This window comes from Rattus norvegicus, chromosome 6 (genome assembly GCF_021556685.1).
Source record: "Rattus norvegicus strain SHRSP/BbbUtx chromosome 6, alternate assembly SHRSP_T2T, whole genome shotgun sequence".
NCBI classification, from domain to species: domain Eukaryota; kingdom Metazoa; phylum Chordata; class Mammalia; order Rodentia; family Muridae; genus Rattus; species Rattus norvegicus.
The window spans coordinates 53,776,072-53,791,593 of NC_141539.1; the positions used below are offsets into that span (position 1 = coordinate 53,776,072).

At 39.7% G+C, this 15,522-nt stretch overlaps 1 protein-coding gene across 3 annotated transcripts in view; it reads left to right on the forward strand.

Moving 5' to 3' along the window:
* Sh3yl1 (SH3 and SYLF domain containing 1) overlaps positions 1-15,522 on the forward strand; it is a 43,702-nt gene that overhangs the window by 1,618 nt on the left and 26,562 nt on the right. For all 3 annotated transcript variants that reach the window (XR_015622008.1, XM_087553732.1, NM_001108705.2), the window contains 3 exon segments: positions 6,977-7,087; positions 9,919-10,032; positions 11,980-12,044. Coding sequence is in view for 2 of the 3 variants with exons in the window: in XM_087553732.1 (XP_087409858.1) it covers positions 6,977-7,087; positions 9,919-10,032; positions 11,980-12,044 (290 nt within the window). In the remaining variant the exon portion in view is untranslated.

Sequence of the window (15,522 nt, forward strand, 5' to 3'; positions counted from 1 at the left end):
GTATTCAATGTCTGTGAAATAAGTCAATATTACCTTTTCTCTCTTTTTACCTTTCAAAATAATTTTTTAAAGATCCGCTGGTACGTTTACTCTTTTTTTTCCCCTTTTTTATTGATATATTATGACTACTCAGAGTCCTTGTCTGTCCACTCATTTGGAAGTGGTGTTGTGAAATGACAGGACTCTTTACCATTTAAGGCTTAGCACTTTCATTTACTCCCCTACCCCTTTTAAATGGCATGCACAAAGCATGAATCTTTGACCCTCACATGCTGATAATTTCAATCTTGCCAACAGACAGGTTGTCCAGACAAAAACTAGACAAAAATATTGGAGCTAACAGACTTTATAAACAAATGGACCTAACAGATATGTACATAACATTTCACCCAAACACAAAAAACAAAAATATGCCTTCTTAGCACCTCATCATAAACTCCACAAACTCAGAAACAAAGCGAGATTCAGTGGATACAGGAACAGTTAAAGAACACCCTGTATCCTCTCAGACCACCACAGAAACTAATGAAAGTTTACAAACTCATGGAAACTGAACACTGCTGACTGAAAAGTGGGTCAAGACAGAAATGAAAGACTTTCTAGAATTGAGTGAAAATGAATATATGACATACCTAAATTCATGGAACACACTAAGAGGAAAGCTTATAGTACTAAGTGCCTACATAAAATAATTGGAGCAATCTCATACTAGCAACTTAACAGAACACCTGAAAGCTCTAGAACAAAAAGAAGAAACCACACCCAAAGGTAATAATGAACAGCAGGAATAATCAAATTCAGGGTGAAATCAATAAAATAGAAACAAAGAGGCCAATACAAAGAATCAATGAAGAAAAGAGTTTGTTGTTCGAGAAAATTAAAATATTACAAACCCTTATTTAACTAAAGGGTGGAGAATGAATACCCAAATTAACAAAATTAGGAATGAAAAGTAGGATGTAACAGGCACCAAGGAAATTCAGAATACCATAATGACATACTTTAAAAAAAAAAAAAAGCCCATACTCCACTATATTGGAAAACCTAAAAAAAAAAAAAAAGATATAATTTGACACATACCACTTATGAAAGTTAAATCATGATTAGATAAGCAGTTTAAACAAACCTATAACCCACAGTGATATAAATAAGAGTAGTCATCAAAAGTCTCCCAACCAGACCAACCAAACAATAACAACAAACAAACAAACAGGCCCAGGCACTTGTTTTCATGCAGAATTCTACCAGACATTCAAAGACTAATTATTCCCAATACTCCTCAAATTAGTCTATAAAATAGAAATAGAAGGAACATTGGCTAATTCATCTTATGAGTCCATAGTTATCATATAAAGACCCAACAAAGAGAATTACAGACCAATTTCCATATAAAATAGATGTAAAAATCCTCAGTAAAACATTTGCAAAACAAATTCAAAAACACATCAATCATGATCAAGTAGGCTTCATCCCAGAGATGAAGGGATGCTTTAGAATGTATAAATTGATAAAATAATTAACCATTTCAAGTGTAATTTCACAAACTGAAAGAAAAAAACCACATGATCGTCTCATTAGGTGCAGAAAAGGACTTTGGTAAATTCAACACCCTTCATGATAAAAGTCCTGGAGAGAATTAGGAATACAATTACCTCAGTGTAATAAAAGGAGTTTATAGTAAGCCTATGGTCAAGAACAATTAAAATTGAGAGAAATTCAGGTACAAGACAAGATTTTCCACTCTCTACATCTCTATTCAGTGTGGTATTTGAGGTCTTAGCTAGAACAATGAGAGAACTAACTGATGGAGATCAAGGGGTACAAATTGGAAAGGAAGAAGTCAAAATATCTTTATTTACCAGGACATTCCTACAGTTGATAACCACTTTTGGCAAAGTAGCTGGATAGCAAATTAACACATAAAAATCAGCAACCCTCCTGTACAAATGATAATCAGAGTGAAAGCAACAGCTTTCACAATAGCCCCAGATAATATAAAATATTGTGAGTTACGTATGATTAAAAAAAGTTTGAAGAAATAAATTGAAGATGATATTAGAAGATGGAAAGATCAACCATGCTCATGGTATAAAAGAAGCCAGGAATACACACTGGAAAAATGGCAGCATCTTCTACAAAGTATGAGGGCCAAACTAGATGTCTAAATGAAGAATGCAAACAGATCTATACTTATCCTGCACAAAACTCAACTCGAAATGGATTTAAGACCTCAGCAGAAAACCAGATACACTGTGCCTGATAGAAGAGAAAGTGGGAAATAGCCTTTATCTCATTGGCACAGGAAATGACTTTCTGAACAAAGTACTCATACCACAGGCCCTGATATCAACAATTAGTAAATGGAACCTCGTGAAACTGAGACACTTCCAGACAGCAAAGAACACTGTCTCTTGCGTAAAGTGGCAGCTTACATATTGGAGATTTGTTTTTTTTAACCAACTCTACATCCTATAAAGGACTAATATCCAAAGTGCATAAAGAACTCAAACACTAAATATCAAGAGAACAAATAATCCAATTAAAAATGGAGTGCAGCTCTAAACAGGATTCTCAAAAGAGGAAACTCAAATGGCTGAGAAACACTTAAAGAAATGTTCAACATCCTTAGCCATCAGGGGAATGCAAATCAAATCTCCTTTGAGATTTCATCTTTAACCCACCAGAACAGCTAAAATCAATAAAAACAAGTGACAGTTCATGCTGATGTCTGTGTGGAGTAAAGGGAACGTGCATTCACTGCTGGTGGCAGTACAAACTTGTATAGCCTCTACGATATCATGAAATTAGCAGCTAAATTGATGGAACTAGAAAAGGGTCATCTGAGATAGCCCAGACCCAGAAAGACAAGTAGCCTCTCATGTGTAGATGTTAGTTATTATATCAACGATAAGCAAACTACAATCCGGAGAAGCACAAAGGGTAGGTATAGAATAAGGTCTTGACAATACAGGTAAATATCATTAGAGACAGAGAGTAAAATACAGTTATGGATGGAGACAGGGCTTGAACAGGACCGGGTAGGGATGGAGAAGGGAGAGGGGGTGATGGAGGGAGTATGGGGAAAGACAGCTAAAATTAAGAGCCATTTGAGGGGTAGTATGGAAACCTAATGCAGCAGAAGCTTCCTAAAATGTATACCTATATGAAGGTGATCGAAATGCAATCTACTATTAATGGGGGAAACAGAATCACATCGGGCCATCTCTTGTCACCAAGTGAAGTTTCCAGTACTAAGATTTGGTTATGATCTAATTGAGTTGTTGACCAAAGATTCCCATAGGAATCCCAAGCTGTTGCCAAGATAATAGTTTGCTCTCCACAAACTGACAGCAAGGTCCCATTGTTGAAGACAATACTTAATGCAACTCATTGAACATAGAATAGTTGAGCTTTTGCTCCCATGTTCCAACATCTTTGGTACAGGAAGGTATTCTGTGCTCCCAAAATGAAACAAACGCCAAGCCAGCCACAAACTCTTATCTACAATAGTGTCCTGCCTTCAAGGTACGCTAGGGCAATGGTGGCACGAAGCTTCTGGGGTGACCAAACAATATCTGATTTGACTGAAGGCCCACTCCACAAGATAGAGCTCATACCTGACACTGCCTTCGTGACCAAGAACCAGAAACTAGAAAGTAGAACTGATATTCTGCTATACTCAAAGATCAGTGCCTTGCCCATCCATCATCAGAGAAAATTCCTCCTGCGGCATGTGGGAACAAATACAGAGACCTACAGACACACATTATGTAGATACTGAAAGTCCTTGGAACACTCAGTCCCATTGATGTCTCCATCAAACCACTGTACTCAGGAATTAGAGAAACCCAAGGAAGCAGAAAGGGAAAGACTTTTAGTGCTGAAGGGATGGCGGACACCAAGAAAATGAGGCCCTTTAAATCAACATGCTCAAAGCACTTAGGAACTCACGGAGACCAAGGCAGCATGCAGAGGACCTGCATGGATCTGCACTAGGTCCTCTGTGCACACATTAAAGCTTCCAGTTTAGTGACATGGGATTCCTGAGCATATGATCGAATCTCTGATTCTTGTGTCTCTCTTGGGCTCTTTTCCTTCAGTTTGTCTTCTCCAACTCCAAATGCGATGATTTTATCTTGTATTTTATTTTGTTATACTTTATTATTATTGACTAGAAACTTTTTTTTTCCTGAGAGACTGAAAGGGGTGGATCTGGATGGGAGAGGCGGGAGGAGGAACTGGGAGGGGAAGAGTGAGGGGAAACTTTAATCAAGATATATTATGTGGGTAAAGACTATTTTCATTTGGGGGGGGGGTGGAAAGAAATAGAATTAAGCAAAGCAAAGTTTGCAACTTTGCCAGGAATGTGAAAAGTCTGCACTGTAATGCCACTCGAGCAACATTTAGTAGACTGTCTATACCATGCACTTGTTGAAGATGTGGAGTCGCTAACTATGTCAGGAATTTTTACTAGAAGAATAAAATACCACTTCGGATGACTCTTTGGAAACGTATAATTAACCATACACTTAACTATTATGGACTAGCAATTTCTATTATTGATGTTTATCAAAAAGAAATAAAACATTTGTGCACAAGCGACCACGGTGGGAATATTTATAGCAGTTTAGTTTGGAGTGGCTCCAAACTGGAAACAACGTAACCGTTTATTTAAAAAATTAAAATAAAAAGGAAATGGAAGACTAAATTGTGATGCTCCCACACATAAGAATACAGCCTGGCAGGAAAGAAAAGGATGGGCTTCTGATCTCTGCCCAACATAGTTGACTCCAACTAATTTTATGGTATATCGAATAAGGTAGCTAGAAAAGGTAAAATCCTTTTTTCTCTCACATGAAATTCAAACAGATAAAACTGATGTAGAATAACAAATCTTGCTGGTGCTGTAGATGGGTTAGAGAAACTAGAATTGTTTAAATGAGGTGGGGCTACTTATTGTACAAACATCATCAGCTAGACAGGTAGATTTGAGAACCAGCATTTAAATATTCTGTAGTAAAATTGAATTTAAAAATGCGCACTGCCATACATAGTGTTAGGAAACTGGTAAGTTTACAAGGAATACCATACATTGCGTATACATTTCATTTGACTTTTTACAAACTGGAAATGCATCCCTCTACCTAAAAGGTGCCATTGATGTACTTTCCCATAGCTTTACTAGTTCCCATAGTAAGAACTAATGATCTTGTGTTGGGCCACAAACAGCCAAACTGTTATCTAATAAGGAAAACAAACAAGACTCTGCCATGACTCTATTTCAGTTTCTACTTCTAAAATAAGTACATATTTCAGACATACCAGCTGCCGACGTGCATCTGTACCGTGTTCTTAGATAGCTCTAATTTGTAGGGTTGTGGGTCCATCATCCGCTCTTCCACAAGACATGGACACTTGGGGAGCTTGACTGTGCTTATCACATGCTGCCCCTGGGGCGGGTGTGCTGGGCTGGAGGGGAGCACCGAGGCACCACAAGGGGTGGGAAAGTACAGTCAGAAGTGTGGAAAGCTGGAGCTGGCTTGGGGGAGCCTGCGATGAGGCAGGGCCCACAGAATGGCCCACGGAATGGGTCTAGCTTGGGGCCGAATGTGTGGCGGGGAGCTCTAGCTGAAGATTGTCCTTGGCTTGGCGGGCTTGGCAGCAGTTGTGGCTGGTAGTACAGAGAGGCCTGCTACGGGAGATTAGACAGCCGCTCTGTAGGCAGACACCTGCTCCATGGCTCCCTACAGCAGATCCCGATGAAAAGAAACAGCCTGTGATTCCAAACCATTTATTGTCATGGTTGAAAGTAGATGAGTAACCTCCCCACCCCCTTTTCTAGGGTGGGCCTGAGTTTAAACACCTTTTGCAAGGAGAAATGTCAGGAAGAGAATCTTATTGGCAACACCCTGCAGGCCTCTAGGTACCTCATTAGCTTGGAGATCTCTGTCTTGAGCCTACGTGACCACAGGTCTGAGATGTTAGGGATCCCTCATCTACATGTGGAAGGGCTTGGGACATTGCCCTTATGTGACTGATGGCCACAAATCTATGGAAGGTTGCAACCAACAGGGTCCTGGTGCTGGGAAGCAGGCGAAGCTCCTACTGTACCTTCAGGGTCTCCAGGGCTTCAAAGCCATTAGGTCAACCAAGGACCAGGCTATCTCTCATGGTCCACTACCCCACATATGCTTTGCTAAGTAAAAATGTTTCTCCCATACTACTTGGTTATTCCTGCTGTCACATTACCGGGCAAAGTGGTGGCATGAGTGTCACGGACAGTTTCCATGGGAAACACTTGACCACAGACAATCAGATGAGGACCACAGCTGCTGGACTCACCTGGACTTATGTTTGCTCATCCCCAGACAAGAGAGCGGTGCTCCTTCTCCAGCATGCTGTGGAGTTCAAGAGTTGCATGTCTTCTGTTGTAACAATGAAACACATTTACACTGGGAATGTAAAGTGTTTTATAAGAGCCAGCATATGTTACTGGGCAAATTAACCCAGTTTCTGAGCATCCCAGAATTTTGCTTGTGACAGCCAGCCATTTTCAAAATATATGATGAGAAAAGCCAACTGTATCAAATATTATATCTACTGAAAGCAATTATAAAGTATATGTTTTGTTAATCTTCAAATTGAATCTTATATTAATACAGAAGTAAATTAATTATGGGAAAGGATGCTTAATGAGGAGAGAAGGCCAGCCAGCATTTGCCTAGGATCCCAAGACCCCATGTTTTCATAAATGGTGAGAGTTTGAGTGTTTAGTGTAAACTGTCTGCAAGATTTCACAGCTTGAGGACCCAGACATGAGATGTCAGTAAGTGAGAACCAGAAGCCATTCCCTTTGGTAGACTTTGACTTTAATTTGACTTAGACTTGCTTAATTGTGTGAGAGAAAAGTGAAACTGAAATATATTCTGAAACTCGATTCTTTTTCCCCACTGCAGTATGTTTTTTACTCTTTCAGTGAATAACCCAATACCTTCTAATCTGAAGTCAGAAGCAAAGAAGGCTGCCAAAATATTAAGAGAATTCACAGAAATAACTTCCAGAAATGGGCCTGATAAGATCATTCCTGGTAGGTAAATTCCTGCATATGTTTGTTTTCTGTGCTGCTTTCTGCACTGCTTAGCGTTTCTGTAGAGGTGCCTTGTGGAGACAAGTAAGCACTTAGACTATCCTAGTTTCAGACCTCAGAGGGCAGCACTTGGAGGACAGTTCTCCAGCCAATCAACAGAGGACTCTCCTCAGAGGGGGCAGCACTTGACGAGCAGTCCTCCAACCAATCAGCAGAGGAATCTCTTCACTTTGCTTTCCTCCACTTAGAAGTACCAACCTAACACTTTGAGTCCTTGCTCCATTTACCTTTTTAAACTCCGTTCTTTTAAAATCAGTTTTGGGGGAATTTGCAGACAGATTTTTCAAAACTTCCTGGCTAATCTCTCAGATAAATTTTTTTTTGATGTAAGCTTTCTAAAGTACTTGATGGTGTTTCTAAAAAATAAGGGAATTGTATTTACAAGTAACATTTCATGTAAACAAAAGGTACCAAAGAGAATTTGGTACCATAATTCTGATGAACGCCATAACTGGCTTTCTGTTCTTCTACACTGTTACTTTACACCCAAAGCTTTCGTCAACAATACCAAATCCAGTAGCCTCTGAAATGATTTATAACAAGTGCTAACGCTGTGGCTTTAATCCTGTGTTCACACACAGGCTAATGAATCAAACCCAAATGTTCCCTTGCAATTAAACAGGGTAAATATATAATATTATCTTTTCCACAGCAAGATTTTTATTTTTAGTACCAAAGCAAAGTCAAGCATGTTGACCAATAAATTTTAATTTGTGGGGTTTTTTTTTCTTTCTATAGAAAATACTCAATTTCTATGATTTTTTTTTTTAAAGAAGACACTGGTCAGTAATTCCCAGTACAGTTTTGTATTAGTATCTCCTTGCTTATCAATCCCAGTCCTGAATCCCATTCCTCTGTAGCAAATTGCACTCAGAGCGATAAAGAAGTGCTTGCTCTAATGTGTTCCTCATACGGCTTTTGAGTGGTCAGACTAACTACTTGCAAACTGACCCAGAGGTGAACCGTGGGAACCATTACTAGTTGGTTACTATAAGCAGAGTCCAGTTATTTCCAAGAATGTTTCAGGGAATGCTCATTTTATACCAAAAATATCCATATTGGACAGTGTTGTAAAATTCGTTCTCCTAATTAAAGTGTGTGACTGCCCTTCAGTCAAGAAACACTCAATCTTTTTTCTAAGCAGATGCCTTGAAATTGCATGCTAGAGATAGAAACATTGTTAGGACACTGTTACAGTAACTGTTAGCAGGAGTTGCAGTCACCTCAGCAGTATCCTCCATCTGGAGAGAACGTGCTGTTGAGGGTGGGGTCTGACCCCGCTGCTGAGCAACCCGGTCAGTTTTGGAAGGACGCTCAGGAACATGCACTTCACTTCCCACATGGTCTCCAGTGAACTGCACCCACACACCCAGTTCAGAGGCACTGCTTTTAAGCTTAAGGGCGATTCGAGAAGAGAATCTGAACTTTGAGTAGACGCATCCTGCAGGGAAGGTGGAAACAGCTCTGTTGCCGTGCCTGATGCTAAAGGCTGAGGTATAAACAGTTAGGAAGCAAATCTGCATTAGCATGTTCCGTGTTGCAAATGAAGAAACTAGTTTGAAATTACTCGTGTTTTACTGTCTCTGAATCTGAGTGGATAATGTATGAGAAATGGCAGTTGACATGTGAAGTATGCTAACTTTCCAAAGTGTCCCTTTATGATTAATGTCTTCAAATTAGTAACTTTAGAAGCATTGATACCAGAATGACATTGATACCTGATTGACATGGTACCAACATGGGGCAATAAAATAAAGAAATAATAAGTATGCTCGATTGTATATATATGTTATAATTTCCAATCTATGACAGCATTTACAGCTCCTTGAAAACACAAAAGTAAGGTATTTGACTAGAGAGCTGACTCAGCAGCTAAGAGCACTGGCTGCTTTTACAGAGGACTCAAGTTTGGTTCTCGGGATCCCCATGGCAGCCTACACCCATCTAACTCCAGTTTTAGGGGAGTCAACATTCTTCTGACCTCATCAGATATGCGATACACATACATAACACACATACATTCACATACACATAACATAAAAACAAAAATTAGACCTTCAAAGGAGGGGTGTCCTCAATTTCTGGTGCCCAGGAAAGTATCCTTGTTCTTTGCCTCCCACAGAGGAAGGTTCCCCAAGTTATGTGCGCTGACCTTGCTATGCTCTGGATTTGCATGGTTTCCAGAAGGCCCCTATTGTTGTAAATTAGAAATTCCACATTGTGTAGAGAATTTATCAATCGTTTTTGTGTATGTATTTCTTTTTTTGGTGGGGGGATTGGCTGGTTGTTTTGTTTTGTTTTGGAGGCAGGGCCCCACTAGTCCTGGTTAGCTTGGAATTCACTGTGTAGACCAGGCTAGTCTTGATATCTTCTTGCTTCTACCTTCCAAGTACTAGAATTAAAGGTGTGTACTCCCATACCGGGGCTTAAACTGCCTTCCAGTGATATCTTTGAAAGGTTGAAGCATAAGTTTGAAAATAAGCTATTATGTAAGCAAATTCCCATTGTAGTGAGGTTGTACCTTTCATGGACACATTCACTTGTAACTCTCAGTTTATGTCATGAACTCTGAAATATGAATAAACAAGTTTTATACATAAAATTAGAATTTCAGTATAAAATGGTAGTTCAAACAGATTTTTAGGAACCTTTTGAAATGGTAAATCGCTTAATTTTCATAGTAATAAATAATGAATTCAGCTATGTATCTTTAAAAATCAAAACTCTGTCACAAGCTGTCTTTGAGTCATTGCTATTTTGTTTGTTTGCAGCCCATGTGATTGCAAAAGCAAAAGGTCTTGCAGTTTTGTCTGTGATTAAAGCCGGGTTTCTGGTCACAGCCAGGGGAGGCAGCGGGATCGTCCTGGCACGTCTTCCGGATGGAAGTAAGTTAATCTTTGTAGAAACCTTACATCTTCCGGGCTTGGCATCTCTCTTGGTCTCATACAGAATGTGGCCAGTGAGAATGCCCTGTGTGTGTCTTCTAAACCATGTAGTGTGTGTCAGAGACAGTGGGAAAGCTGGCCTTAGATTATTACCAGGTTATTACGAGAGGAGTGTCCAACTGTTCTATTACGGTTTGCAGGCCTTCCACAGAACACTTTCTTGAACATACTACATGCTTTTCATTAAATATGAGTTCTTACTCCTCAGTTCCATGGAAAAACAAGTCCCTTCTGTTTATGAATGTTATCTGCAAAAGTCTCACTTCTTTCTCTTTAAGACCTCCTGCCTCCTCCCAGCAGGATCACGTTCAGAGCATTGTAACTTTTTTTGGACTAAAAACTGTAATTTGATTTTTCTGAGACAAATTCAAAATGCATTTGTTAGGACTCTTAAGAGCTTTATACTAGTATTTAAAACTTAGTCGCCTGTCAGAACCAACCAAGTGCCTTTTCAGCTTGATTCGTGTTGTTCTTCCTGTGAGAGGACTCCTCGCTCTGTCAATAACTACTTTAATGGAAATCATTTATACTTCCAGATCATGAGCACGGGTGTTGATAAACACGTCCTTTATCCCTCAGTTAGATTCATGCTTTCCTGCAGATGTCCCCAGAGCCAGTAGGGTTACCTTCCCACAGTTGTGGGTTGCTGTTGGTATTGGCGTGCACCACAGCTCCAGTGCTGTGTGCACCAGACACTTTCCTTCTATGGGCCCTTTAATAAAAACCCTTGCCATGTAATCATTTCAGTTAATTTTTTTAAATTGCCACGTTTTAAAATAATGAAAATCCTAAATCTTTAGAGTTAGAAAATACGAAGCTCTTTCTATGACATATTGCCCAAATACTCACGGGCAGAAGTCTCAGCAGTGACACAAACACAGTGGATGGCTGGGCTCTGCCAGAAGGCCCTACAGATCCATCTGCTATCCACTGACAGACACTTGTGGTTTACACATAAGGGTCCGTCTCTACCAACCTCTCCATCCCTGCTCTCAACCACACTGCATTTTTCTATTGTTTTCAAAGGCTGAGTTTCTTTGCCCCATCTTCCAGAAAAAGCAGCTATCCACCTGCTGAAATTAACAGAAAGGCTGGCCCAAATCAGGTAAGGCGAGTTTCTGATCCCAGAGAACAGGCCTGTAAGGTAGACGTTGCTAAGCACAGACATGAGAAGCAGCTCTGGGATTGTTAGGCTCTGATTCCTGTAATAAAGCTCTTCCAAGACTGGCAGGTTAATTCTAGATGTATCCATCAGCAATACCTAGCTAGGATGAGTTCCCCAGCAAAGGGAAGTTAGCATAGAAGTGTCCTTTAGAGATAAACACTCTGTCAACACCAAGCTAAAAACAGTTTTTCTTTATATATTTCTATACAGAAAAAAATAAACACACATCAATTTTAAAACTCCAAATAAAAATACTGTGCTTAAATTACAAATATAACGGAAGCTTCTTTTGCACAAGAGGTGCCAAAACAATATATGACAGCAACAATTTAGAATTATGTTAACCACCACCACCCACCATCCCCAACTCCTGGGAGTCATTAAAACACTCTTGAATCTCGATCTCTAATGACTGACACTGTTGTGACCCAAACCTGGGCAGGTAAGTTTTAAAAATATTGATAGTTGAAATTCTCACCATTGAATATTTTAAGTGGATAATGAGATCACAGTTCAGGTGTATGTGGGCCATTAGGGAAAGCATGACCTGTATGAGTTTGTGAGTATGACACTCTTAGTGAATACTTAATATATTTTTAAAACATTTATCTTTGAAACTACTTAAAGTATAAGATTCATGAATCTTTTTAAAAAATAAGTATTGTCTTAATTAATGTTCATATGATGCATTTTATATATTAAAATGTTGTTGTTTTTGTCAGAATGGTCTGCTCCTTCAGCCATTGGGATAGCTGGGCTCGGTGGAGGATTTGAAATAGGAATAGAGGTAAGTGGGCTATCTAAGTCGTTGTCACAATCCCTGAAGGTAGCCAGGCTCAGCATGAAGAATGGAGCCTCCTTAGTGCCCTTATTTGCTTCTTACACTGTTCAGAGCAGTCTCTTCCGGCTTCCTCTGTTCTCCACTCCTCTCCTCTTCCCTCCTTCCTTCCCTTTCTTTGAACTCGTCTGTCTTTCGCCTTCTGTATTAACTTGCATATATTCAAGACAACATAAACACAAAACGTTTCAGTTCTGCCTCTCCAAGTTTCATCAGCATTGAATACAGTAGAAGCCACTTCAGAACCTCGGAAATGCTATTCCAATGCCTTACCCTGCTAGTTTCCTTTCCACAGATAAGCTACCCACACTTCCAGTTCTGATGTCCCTCCCCAGCCCTCTTCTCTTAATCCCACGGCTTATTTCCGGTCTCCGTCTCGTCTTCCCCAACTCCCAGTTGTCTTTCTACACCGTACCATTTCTATAGTCCCTGTGTCCTCTCCTTGCCCCAACTCCCTGTGAGCCTGCTTTGAGCATCAGGTCAAGTGGCATTTGTTTTGAACATTTTGAGAGATTAAGTAGTAATCGGTAGCTTAAATTTCAGAAAAACTAAAGCCCAAAACAAGATCAATCTTTAGAAACTGAGGATTCTTTTCCAGCTTAGTAGCCTTGAAAAAGAAATGAAACATGAGGATGTTAGACAAACATCTTATTAAATGCTATACTTTATTGTTTTCAAAGCACATGGGTTTCTAGGTGAACTATACTATGTGGGAGGGTGGCACTGGCTCAAATTGTAGCCAGAGTCACCCACACCTGCAGTGTGATGTTGAAAGTCTCCTTTCCTTTCTGGATCCTGCTCTCTTCATCTACAACATAGAGATGAAAATGGCCCTCCCTTAGCTTATAGTAATGCTCAAATAGCCTGACATATATTCAAAGCTCTTGGAATGGTGTTATAATTTTTAAACTTTTGTCATTTACAAAGTCTGGATCACGAAGCTTATATTTATGGTGGTATAAAATTAGTTCTGGAATTTATTTCATTAACATGCAAGAGAGGTAATTGTTAATTTTTAAATGTGGTTTTGAATTATTATCTAGAGTTACTTAATGCATCTCAAATACTGTCTTTAGTATTTTTAGTGCTTCTTTTAAAGTGTTTTTGAGACAGATGCCCTAAAAGATAGATGCTAAATAATGAGCAGTTCCCCAGGAACCCCATGCAGAGTAAGGGAAAGCCTGTTCCTATTGCCATGGGTGGGAAATCCCTGGGAGTAGCTTACTCAAGAGAAGGAGAATGGAAGTCCAACGTCAAGGTCATGCATGGCCATGAGCCAGGATGCAGATACCTTAGCCTTCAGCCAGCAGGACTAAGGACAGTGTTACTCTGTTTACTGTGTCCTCATAAGTGCGTCTGGGAGGTAGGTGCTGAGTGTAAACAATTACTCATTGTTATTTTCCTCTCCATGGCTTCTTCAGAGCCCTATACAGTATATTCAGATCTGCTGCGACTGAGCTTTGAACTTTGATGGATGTATCCCCATCTTTATTAATACAATTTATTCTATGTTTAGAGATATAACCTCAGATTTGTATCTTTTGTAACTTTTTTTGGTTGTCTCCCTGATCCTGAGAAAGTAAGTTTACATCTCAGTAAGAGCTTTAGAGATATCAATGACCTTGAGTGGGTGAGCATTATTTGTTTAAAAAAAAAAAAAAAGACCAAATAGGGCAAAACCACTCAGCGAGCTAACATCTGCTGTGGTAGATTAAAGTGACCAGCCATATTTTTCTTCCGAGTCATAAAAACATGCAGCCATCTTAACCTTTACATATAACTACCCTTGATTAGACAATTAAAAAAATCAAGTACTAGGAGCCTTACCAATAACACACAAATATACAATTTGCCATAAGAATTTATTTTCCTGGGCAAGGGGAGTGAAGTGGTAGACACCTATTCTCAATGGAGTCTTTACCTAGTGTGTATAACAGATGGACACGGCCCCCCAACACGGCCCCTTATTCTTAGTTTTCCTAACCTGTATAACCTAGTTCTCGGAAAAACCGTGAGGCCTTATGGAATTATGGCCCAATTGCCTACAACTATTGAGAGGAGGGACTGGATACCAGTGTGAGGGTACAAGCCCCCTGTCTGTCTCCTCCTTTCCTGGAGGAATATGAATTTCTCAAGAAGCCCAGCTGTGATTGCTTCAAGCAGGTGGTTATTAAGCACAAAAGACATTGCACAGCATCACATTAGTAAAAAAAAAAAAAAAGTTGAGTATAAATTATACACATGGAGTAATGTAATAAATCGATATTACTGTGTACATAAACAATCAGGCCTTGTAAGTTTCCAGGTCATAAACCTTGTAGAAAATACAAGCTAGTTTTTATGGTTTATACAGCATGCAGGATAAATTGATGTTTATAGCATCCAAGAAAATTTAGCTGACTGTGATGCTGGAATTATGTTTGAAAGATTTTAGACAGAAAATCCTTTTTAGCCTCTCCATGTATGAGCATTCCATTCTTATAAGCACCGTTATGCAAATAGTTAATCTCTTAGATGTTCTGAAGCACACAGTGCCTTTTTCTTGGGCTGTTCTGTTCTCTTCCCTATCACAGAGTCAGTGAGCCAACTGACCCAGAACAGAGACTTTGTAGGACATTTGATATAAACATGCTTCGGTCTGAATTGTGCGAGTCAAATCCTATCTCCAGAGCCAACTTTTCAGTGAGCTAAAACAGCATATGAGAATTTTTTCAGTCTTCCCCATCCCCAAAAGACATCCACAAGCCTGAAGCTAGTGCTCCATCTATCCACAGCGAGTTTGCATGTGTCTGCAGATGGGGACAGACAGCCTGAAATTTTAGTGCATGTTTTTCCTCCTATAAAGGCATCAAGTAACAGGATAATAGAATGATTCTATGAGGCATAGAGATCTTGGTTCCTTTGCAAGTAAAACCTCTAATCTATGTTTCCCTTCAGCCCTTTTAAAACTTATAGTATACGCTAAAACGTTAAATATAAAACCCAGGCATCTAAAGGAATTTGGGAAAGTTGGGTTTTTCCCTTAGTTTGACAAGTCTTTATAATTAAAAAGTAAGAACAATGGTAAGATCGTCCATGTTTGCTGGAGCAAAAACAAAGGCAGACCACAGTAATAGGGCAAAGGAGTCCCAGGTAAGAAAATATCTTATCTCAAAAGAAGCCACTTAACTCCTCCATTGAGGACCCTGTTTTCAATTCAATGGTTGGCTGTGAACATTTGCCTCTATATTTGGAAAATGCCCATAGAAAGAGCAGGCATTAGGACCCAGCACAGCTTTTACCTCTAGTCTCCGGTCTAGCCCTGCAGCTTTGAGACTCTCCCTGTGGCCACTCTGAGTTGGGGGCCCCAACCTCACTAGCTGTCAAGTCTTCCTGGGGTCTGCTGGGGGCAGGGGGAGGACTTACAGAAAGAAGAAGCTTTCTGCTC